At 36.4% G+C, this 10,978-nt stretch overlaps 1 protein-coding gene across 1 annotated transcript; it reads left to right on the forward strand.

Annotated features, from left to right (window-relative positions):
* The first annotated feature begins 9,967 nt into the window (after positions 1–9,967).
* Positions 9,968–10,583, forward strand: LOC132181974 (uncharacterized). Its single transcript, XM_059595187.1, has 2 exons — positions 9,968–10,105; positions 10,242–10,583. The coding sequence occupies exons 1-2, from the start codon at positions 9,968–9,970 to the stop codon at positions 10,581–10,583; spliced, it is 480 nt and encodes a 159-aa protein (XP_059451170.1).
* Positions 10,584–10,978: the final 395 nt, after the last annotated feature.

The raw sequence follows: 10,978 nt of genomic DNA on the forward strand, positions 1-10,978 counted from the left end.
TAATGAAGGTAATCCATCAATAAACTTTTCTTTCCACTAAGGTTTTTGATTGTCAAGCCTAACCATAACACTGGAAAGAAAAACATCTTGATACCATCTATAGTCAAACATAGTAGGGCATCGAAGATTATTCAAATAATCATAAATTCGAGAAGTAATATTAGAAGGAGTACCAACAAAATGTTTAATGATTGTGTAAATCAAAGTATTAACACCATCTGGTTCGCCCATACCCACTTGTTCATTAAAAATGGGGAAGCCTTCTTCATCACACTTTACTGCTGACCTGATCTGGTTTCTTTTTATCTCAGTGAGATAATTATCCCACCAATTTCTAAGAGTCCTAGAAAATCCAGTAGCAAGTAAATCCACAATATCAGCTTGGCTTTTATTGTGGTTAGTAAGATAGGCGTTGGCAACTATGGAAATATGATTCATCTTATTAAGCAGTTCTTGCTCAGATAAACCATCAATATTCCATTCATACAATTTATCAGCAGAAACTGAGAATTGGGATTGGGGAAATCTTTCTTCAAATTGTAAATTAGGAGGAGTAGGTTTCGGATAAAAATTCTTTGTCTGATTGAAAGATCTAGATCCGTCAAAGATCCTTTGGAGTTTTGGCTCCATATCAATCTTACCAAAGTTTTCTTCAAGTAATTTAATATCAGAATCAGTAGAATTATGAGAAATTTCAGAATCAGTAGAAGAAGCTTTTTCAATAGCAAAATTCTGTCCAGAAGAACTAGCACGAGCAATAGTTAATTCATAAAGTAGTTTGTTTACTTTCTCAAGGTTCATTTGAGAAGTAGTTTTCAAACCAGAAGATTTCTTTAAATCAGGAAGAGAAATCAGAGGTTTTTCAATCTTAGAAGGAGTGGAAGAAATTTTTGAATTAGTATAGGGAGTTGGAATTTTCTTTTCAATCCGATCTAATTGTTGTCCTATGATATGAAGAGAGTGAGAAACAAAATTATTTTGTTCGATAATTTTCCTATCGTTTTCAATAGGATCCTTATCGGGAGTTTTGAAAGGGGAACATTTAACAACAACTTTATTACAATCAAGAAGAGTATTTTCAAGAGGAGGATGAGAAGATTTGACAACAGATTCATCTTCTTTAACAAAATTCTTTTTGACAACATTCAAAACATTATCGACAGGGAAATGTTTTTGGAGATAATCAAAAAATAAAATATGTGTTTGGGACTCAATCATCATCTCAGTCCATTTGACCTTAATAAGATTTCGTTCCTTTTCAGAATATTTGGCACAGTAAGCATGTCGCAAATCACGATTTTCTTTTGAGTTAAAATCTTTGGACAAAGCTGGCCAATCAATAACAGAAAAGAAATCTTTAATGGGAGCAGTGATAACATTACACTGATGATGAGGATCAGTGGGAAGAGGAGCATTAAAATCAGAAGCAGAAGGAGAAGTAGATCTACCTTCATCATCCATTTGGGGATGATTTCTAGTAGAGTAAAAACCAAAGGAAACTTGGGAATCGGTAGAAATTCCTTTAAGTTTCAAATTAGGGTTAACAGCAGGATAAAGAGGAGGAGGAGCGTTAAGAGACTCATCCACATCCTTATCACGACATCGGAGTCCTTCTGTGGTTATGGAATAGCAAAAGAATTCCTTCGTTCGTTAAACATTAGAGGTCTTTCAATTATGCTTGAAAGTCCTAAATCAGAAAAATTGATTTTAACAGATCCATCCATGTATTGCTGGATGTAATCAAGATTAGAGGCATCATTCACTACTCGAGAAGGTTTTGTAACACCTTCCAAAAGCCACTCGTTGGGGAGGTCAATCTCATCCCAGCGAATTATCTTTGGAGTTTTAATATTTGCATTCTGAGTAGAACTTTGAATGAACAAAGTAGATTCACTTGGATTCTTGATCACAGCTTGTGGATCTAGATTTTTTTTCATTAATTTATAATAAATACGGTAGATGATAGCAAGAGGTCTGCTACCTTCTTCCATATTATAACCAGAAGTAAGAATATTCAGCGTTAAAGCTTTAAGAATATGAATATCGTTCAAAGCAAGAGAAATATTAGGGAAAACATCAAAATAGATAGGGCCATTAAAAAGAGAATACTGAATCATACCAAGAATACTAGTACGAAAATCAACAAATCTAGCATCACGCAAACATAATAAAACTGAAGCATTGATACCAAGTCGAGTCAATGGCTTGACTGCAACTTGAACAGAACCAATATGCAAGAATTTGTAACCTTTAGCAAGAGAATCATTAACAAATTTCTTATTAAACAAGGTAATAGTTTGATTATTACCTGATATAGCAAATGTTTGTTCAACAGTTTTAACAGAATAAGAAATTTTAAAAGAAGATTTCAACCAAGAAGTAGTGTAAACATCCAAAGCGTTAAGCTTGGGGATATTCCATTTATCAAATTTAAAATCATTATCACCTTCAACAGAAAATTGTTCAAAATTAACCACGTCAGGTGGTAAGCTAGAATTAGAGCTAACAGAAGAATTAGATCTCCACATTTTGACACACAAACTACACACAAAATCGCTCACTGGGTAAAGTCTTACAGAATCTCATCCTAGGTACTCACTCACAAGGCAAACTTCCTAAGCATGACCTTCCTAGACGCAAAACTATCCACACATACCCTTGGCCTAACACACAGTTCCAAAACAATCCACACATACCCTTGGCCTAACCCACAGTTTCTTCTTCACGCCCTAACACGCCAACCCAGGCTTTCAACGGGACTTATAGATACCTCGCAAACTGTAGTGACGGGGTGGTGGACTACCGTTTCTTACAAACTGTACTGACGGGGTGGTGGACTACCGTTCAACAACTAGGAGCTCTACACAAAGAAAGGTTAACAGGGAGTAAGGACTCAGAAAGATCAAAAGCAAGACGAGACACAGGGGGGTCAAGAGGGAGCAGGGTGTACATCAAGGCAGCAAAGAGACCGCAACTCTTATGGCTCTGATACCAACAAGGGGAGAAAGGTGGAAGCGCAGTATGCATAAGGATGTAGGGAGTAGGGGAAGGTGATAATTGATGCAGAAAATAATTTAAATCAAAGTAATAAAACCAGCCATGAGGCGGTAATAACAATTATATAAAGAAATTAAAGAACTGAAATTAAAATAATTGAGAAGCTGAAATCAAAACTTGAAATTAAGATTGATAAAATATCTTACAAAAGTAAGTGATAGAACTTACAGAAGTAAGTGATAGAGGAAGAAGAGATACAAGAAGGAAATATGAAATAAGAAAGCAGGGGAATGGCTAGAGAGCAAGGAGCTTCAGTAGATGAAAGTCTCTCGTAAAATGCCTCTACCTTACAATGGGGAGGGGGAGCCCGTTATATAGGCAAATTACAATGAATAAAACAAATTACAATCATGAAGCAAATAGTAAAAAGCAGATTCCGCAGTACTGTGTAGTCCGCGGTCAAAAGTAAACAATAGAAAGCACGTTCAGTGCCAATCTGGAATAGTAAAAGTCTTCAATCTGAAATAGTACTTGTCGGCACTGTAGTGTCGGCAGACAAAACATGAACAGTGAGTGTGAATAGTAATCCTGCACAGTGTCGTCCGTGACAATGAACAGTAATTTAGCACAGTAACTTCAACTAGTGATGAACAGTGAATCGGAAAAATTTTGAGAAAATTCCTCGGAGAAGGGAGAAACCAGCCATTATGAGCCAGTCTGCAAATCTGAACAATAAACCAGCCGTTATGAGTCTATTCTGAAATCTGAGAAGCCGTTATGAGGCCAAAACATCATAAATCTTCTATCCATGGGTAGGGATAATAATCTTGGGAATCTTCAAAGTATGGGGGGACTTGAACAGGACTTTGAGACGATGCAGATTTTTCGTCTTCATCGTCGTTATCAGAATCATCTTCGAGGGCATCAAGGAGAGCTTTGGTCTTTTCTTTCTTCTTTGAAGAAGATTTCTTCTTGGAAGAACTGGAAGAAGTAATGGGGGAAGAATCAGGAGATTTGGTCTTTTCTTCCGTTGGGGAAGAAGTGAAAGTACTAGGAGTAATCAAGAGAGGGGATTTATTCTGGGACAAGGTAAGAGCCTTAGGGGCTTGGGCTAATTCCTTGACAGAAATGACAATGGAGTCAACTAGTGAGCATTTATCCCACCATTTGGCATACCAATGTCGTTGAATTTTGTTTTCTGAAAGGATATATTACCATTTCATAATCCAAGGAATTTTGAATTTTTTAAGAAAGTGCAACATAGGGAGGAATTTAGAACCATAAGCATCAACTTTATAAACAACTCTAAAATTTTGGAAAGCTTCAATTAATTGTAGAGGGAGGATTTCAGGAGGAATGCCAAATTGCATATATATATATATATATATATATTTTCTTTTCTTTTTATCACATATATATATCTGCCAAAGTATCCATCTAATAAATCATCCAGTTTCACCCAAGACATAGAAACACACACATCAGACTTCATGTCATACCCCACAAATTATATGCTAATGTGCTTGTGTAAGATCAAATCAAACATGTGAATTCTCAACTGTCCTAAGCAAGTAACCAAACTAAGAAACTCAATTATCAGATCATGTGTTCAAAATTTTAAGACAAACATGAACATGTATATATATAAAATTTTTTTTTTTCTTTTCACAAACAACAAAAATAAAAATAAAATAAAACTGGGACAAAGTGTGTGTAAAGTGTCTCCCATACCCTCAAACTTAAATTACACATTTTCCCCAATGTGTCTATAATATGGAAAGAATTTACTTGGGAGATGGATGACATGTTTGGAATGGCATGGCTCATAGCACACCCCTAAACTTGAACTGAAGCACACTTGTTCCTGAAAATTAAAATACTAAAGTAACAAAGGGAAAACAAAACGAAACTAAAAATAACCAACAAAAAAAATAAAACAAACAGGAAAATAAAAATGATATGCTATGGGGTGCCTCCCATGAGCGCTAAGTTTAACGTCTTCAGCCAGACTGTGGCACTTTAAACTTGAAGCACCAGTCTTTTCTTCTCTTGCTCCAAAGGGAATGAATTCTTCCTATTGTAAGATGCTTCCGAATGTCTATAGATCAGGGAGGACCACTTTGAGTTTTCTCAAACAATTTCTCATCCGATGGGGAATCATGAACTGGAATAAAGTAGAAAGAAAACTCAGGGAGCTTCTCTATCTTGATGTCCTTAATTTGTTCATGTGGTAGCTCTAACAGACTTCTCTCCTGGCCTCTTGGTGTTTTAGGAATAAGAGCTAATGGTGAAAAAATCTTAGTGCTTTCTTCTCTTTCCTGATGTGGCTCCTGTGGAACTTTGGTTTGCTCATCCTTCCCCTCTTCCACTTGATTTTCAACCACCTCTTTACTTCTTAATGTGACAGCTTGCTCATGATAGTAGGTGCACTCTTCTTCCATGTATAGTCTATTATGATTTGCCATGAACTGACCTTGACACTCTTCTTCTTTGATGATATCTGATATTTGCTTGAAGTGGTCCTTTATCTTGGCCTTGGTGGATTGCAACCGTTGATTACAAGCCTTACTGTGGCTAAGAAAAGCTGACACTATTTCTTGTAAGGTAGGCCTTTTTGGAGGAGGTGGTTCTTCTTGGTATTGTTGAGGCCAATCAATGGGAGAAGATTGATCATAAAACTGTGGAGATGGCTCCTCTTCATGATAGCAAATGCTCTCTTCCTCCATATAATGTCCATGAAGAGTTGTAACTGATTGACTTTGGAGCTCTTCCTTTTTGAGAAAATCTGTTCTTTATGTACAATGGGCCTCCGTCCTTTTAACTGATTTCCAATGAGAGCTCTTCATCTCCTCAATTGCTGAACTGATCATAGCTAATGTTTTCTCAAAAAACTCAAGAGAAGGTGGTTCAGCCTAATATTATTGTTGTGGAGCTAATTGAGAGGAATATGTATGATCATAGAATTGCTGATATGAGTGATGTTGCAGTCCATGAGATTGTGGAGAATGAATTCCGGGAGCTTGAGCATGCCATGAGAGATTGGGCTATTGGCTCTATGGGTAACAAGAATCAAAATAGCGGTCGTTCCCCGGTCTAGAGAACAATGTGTTCATGTGCCCATAAAATTTGTTAGAAAATTTGTCTCATTGTAGGACATCTTCTAACATGGTGATAAGGGTCATGGCAACATGAACATGGTCTATGGGGTGTTGGAATGTCGCCCCACATGTGTGAAATAAAAGAAAAAAAAAACCAGATTTATAATTAGTGTAGAACAGTAACTGCGGAAAAACTTAGAAAAATAGAAAAAATTAAAACATAAATAAACTAAGGAAAATAATTCCAAACAAAATCAAACAATCCCCGGCAACGGCACGAAAAATTTGTTATGCAAATATCTACCTAAATTAATAAACAAATAATTGTGCGTTTTACTCGCAAGTGCACAAGAACAATATTGTAGTATATGGTGCAAGTACGAGATCATTCTCACAAGGATTGCTAAATTTTGCTTAAAATAAATTTCATAAGTAAAACAAAACAAAGATTGATTTTGAGTTGATAATAATAAAAAAGTAGGGCTTTGATATTCACCAATAATCATGCTTATATAATATAACAATATGTCAATGCTTTGATCATGTTATGCATACCTAATGTTTGTCAACCTAAGGGCATGAGTGTATACTCCTTAAGCTATAGATTTCCCTAAGTAATAAGTTAGGCATGTGTGTATACTCTAACTCTTTTCTTTCTTAAAGGATTTAGCATGGGTGTATACTAAGTTGTTCTTTAAGAAGCATTAATCTATGAAAATCAACAAACACATAGAACCTAAGGCATGGGTGTATACTCCCAGTTTTCCATGTTGATTAACCCAAGAACCCGGTGTGGATTTATTTTGTCACTCTTATTAAACCCAGGACTCGGTCATTCAAATTGATTTAATTAACTAGTTCATACCACATGTATATGTTAATCAGACAAACAAATATGAGGAATTCATGAAAGAGGAATTAATCAAGTTAAATATCACAACATGATCATCACAAAGGCGCCAATATTGAAATATTAAATAAACATAATTAGGGCTTCAATCTAGCCCTATTAAGAAATTTAGTTACACATGAGTTTGATGTTAAACATCTTCATAAAATAAAATAGAAAGGAAAAGAATAAACCCAAAACTTGAACTTGAAGAGCTTCAATTCTTCTCCTCGGAAATTGTGTGTCTATTCTAATGGTTTAAGGGTCTATTTATAGGCCTTAGGAATACTCTAGAAACCCTAAAACATAAGGTTTGAGCCCTAGTTCGCACAAGGCGTCAAAACCCTAAAAGAAGCACTTTCCATAAAAAGGCTTCAGCTGGCTTGCTCCTCACGCACGGGTGCGCTCAATTGCATCCCGTGTGTGATCGATCGCAGGACTGGGATCGATCCTCTGTGCTAGGCGCTCGATCGCAAATGTGATCGAGGCTGCTTCTTGTGCGCACGATCGCACGCCTTGCGTCTAGTCCTTGCTTGTAGTGGGCTCGATCGCAGCTCCACTGCGATCGATCGCACTACCAAAGCCTCCAGCTTTTTCCAAAATTGCTCTTTAAGCCCGATACTTCCAAAATTGCTTCATTTTCTTCCAAAAGCCTGCAAAAACATAGAAAGCACATCAAAGAATTAAAATGGCATAAACTAACAAAACTAAGGAATTAACAAATATAAGTTAAGGGTTAAAATATGAATATTTTGGTACTTAACAAGCGCAGGCACGCGACTCCTTGCTGTGATAGGCTCGAGTGCACTCGAGCGTAGGTGAGGTGTGCTCGATTGCACTGGTAGGGACTAGTTCTCGTCGAAATTGCAAAAAAAAAAAAAACAGAACAGCAAAATTATTATTATTTTTTTCTCTTTTTTAATAGAAAGAAAAAGAAACAAATTGTAAAAAGAAAATAACTAGTAGAAAATAAAAATCAAATTAAACAAAAATCAATTTTCACAAACAAATAAATCCCCGGCAACGGCGCCAAAAACTTGATGTGCAAATTATAATTACGTGCAAGTGCACGAGTTATGTGTAGTACAGATTATGCAAGTGTTAGGTCGATCCACAGGGAATTGCGTTGCAAAAATTAATTTCTATCTAAACTAATTCTATTCTAACCTAATTCAAAAGTTTGTCATGCAAAACGATAAATTGAATAAATAAAAAAACTTAAATAGAACAAATGATAAACGACAGTAAGGTATTCAGAATCTACCTTACCAAATCGAAGCTCACATTCTCATGCTTCATTCATATATCCGCCAAGAAATTAAACCCTAAGCATGTTCGATTGATTTTATAAAATCCTATTGAAACATTCAATGAATCCATCTATATTACGAAAAACAAAACATATCTGGTTTAGTTCAAAAGATCCAATGTATCCATGCTTTGCACAAAAGATAATGGATATCCAAAGTAAACCAAAAGATGAAATGTATCCGTTGGATGAAACACAATGAATATCCAATGTTTTCACGATTTATAAACAACAATCAATCACAATTTTGTCACACAATTGAATTGAAACGAACATATAATACATTAAACGATGGAATTGTACGAACAAATCATGAAAATACGCAAACAAATCAATGGTGAGGCTTCATCTTCAACCTTAGTTGAAGATTTAGCCTCTCATGACAAAAGAAATCTTAAGAAAACTAAAATTCTTCATTCAAATAAAGTACTTACAAAAGAATTGGAGTTTAAAGCTCTAAAAACCCAGAAAACACGAATTTTTACAAAGTACGGTGCCCTCGACGTGTCTCCGTACGTTTACAATAGAAAATATTGATATTTATAAGCTAATTTCAGGGTTTCGGCGCTGCCAGGTCGGCTGAGTGCACTTGATCGCACTCCAGCATGCACTTTCCAATTTCGATGTGCACGAGTTTGCTCGATCGCACTCATGTGAAACATGACTTTGAAGATCTTTGAGTGAAACATGACTTTGTAAATCTTTGTATTATCTTTCCAATGACACCAAGATCGCTTCAATCCAAGCTCTACAACTCTAGATATGAACTTTTTAGTTGGAGTTGTCGGGTGCGAATCATCGCTCGATCCAAATTTGCTGTCAATGCTTCCTGAAGTGTCTTAAGCCCCAGAATTAATGAATTTTTCCTTTAAAGGCGCAGTTTTCCCTTAGTAACCTATAAAACACTAAAACGCCAAAATTAACCAACACATCATAAAATAATAAAGTTAAAGGCTTAGCAAATGCAAATTAAGGGGTTCAAATATGCAATATTTGACACTCATCACCTACCATTAATTCAAATGTTTAACTCAGTTGCTAATAAATCATATGCAGCATTGTGATATGATAGTTATTCATGGATGCAATATAGATCTAATATATGTTGTAACTATGAGAATCAAGTGATAATTCAAAGGGGAAACTTCACTAAGGCCCCCTGAACTTCCGGCCGATTTTGTAGACCCCCCCTGAACTTCAAAAACTCTCATTTTGGACCCTCAAACTTCCATTTTCTCTCAAATAAGGCCCTTCCGTCTACCTGAAGCGTTAAAACCAAACGGAATGGACATCACGTGACTTTCACATGATTTTTTTGCCTCAGCTTACCCCTTTTGCCCTCACACGCATTGACACTCACAGTCACAATCACTCACCCACCCTCACACTCACTCACCCTCAGTCACAAAGTAACCAACATATAAGGCCTAAACACTACCGAAGCTGTCGAGGAAACCACCGAAAAGGAGAGAGCTCGAAGTCCCACCGCCCAAGCTGTGCAAGAAACCACCGAGAAGGAGAGAGATCGAAGACCCTCTACCCAAGCTGTGCAATAAACCACGGAGAACGAGAAAGGTCGAAGACCCACTACCGAAGCCGTGCAAGAAACCACCGAGAACGAGGAGCAAGAAGACCCACTACCCAAGCTGTAGAAAAAAATCACTGGAGTGAAATATGGAGCACTCCGAGGGTGAGGTATGCGATTCAGGATCGAGCTATCCAATTTGCAAATGTGGGAGCAAAACAGTTATCAAAACTGCATCAACAAGCAAAAATTATGGCAAAAGGTTTTATGCTTGTGTTAATTATTTGGTAAGATGTGTTTTAGAATTTTTTTTTTCACATGAATTGAAGCTCATCCCCGTAATGCCCAAATTCTGTATTAATTGGGTAAACCCTAATATTTGTGACCATTGTTTTTGTGACCCTAATTTACGTGATTATGCAGAATGAACAAAACCGTGGTTGCAATTATTTTAAATGGGTTGAACCTGAAATTTGTGTGTGTGGTGATCGAGTGATGTCGATGTTGATGGAGTGGCAGAATGAGTTGAAGTCCGAAAGGGCAATGGAAATCTTCAAATGCAAGCTTGAGCTTGCTGAATACAAGTCCAAAATTGAAGTTGATGCTGCAAATTTTGAAATTAAACTTCAAAGGGTTGAGACTGAGTATCGTTGGATGCAGCTGAAGTTTCGAGTTGCACTTGCATCTTTTTGGTGTCTTGTTGTTGTACTGATGTGTTTCCGTTTTTCTAATGGACTTGCAACAAGGCTGATGTTAAGCAGCTGAGATAGACATTTTGTTTTGTTTATTTCTATAAGACTTGTATGAATTGACGATTTTGGTAATGTATTCGCTGGTATTAGTTAGGTTGTAATATTTGTTATGGTTTGTATGGTTTTTGTTGGCACGACTGAGTCTAGTCATGCAGTGGATGGATTTTGTTAGCACATTTGGTAGTGATTGTATTGAAATTGGTGGATTTTGTTAGCACAATTGACTCTAGTGAAGAAATGGATTTGTCCTCTTAATTCATGGTATTGACCCCAATTGATGTTATTGCTTGCTGTTGTGTTACCTTAATATCAAACAAATAAAACATTGGCTCAATATTTTCATCCACATGTTGTCAAGCACTACCAAATTTACACCAAAATTTACACGTACCCTTAAAACCAAATTTA

The sequence above is a fragment of the Corylus avellana genome, chromosome ca5 (genome assembly GCF_901000735.1).
Source record: "Corylus avellana chromosome ca5, CavTom2PMs-1.0".
NCBI classification, from domain to species: Eukaryota; Viridiplantae; Streptophyta; class Magnoliopsida; order Fagales; family Betulaceae; genus Corylus; species Corylus avellana.

Bases quoted from the DNA above. Each gene is read 5' to 3' on its own strand.
- LOC132181974 (XM_059595187.1), top strand. From the start codon at position 9,968: ATGGAGCACTCCGAGGGTGAGGTATGCGATTCAGGATCGAGCTATCCA. The intron at 10,106-10,241 runs GTAAGATGTGTT...GTGATTATGCAG, and splicing joins ATGCTTGTGTTAATTATTTG to AATGAACAAAACCGTGGTTG.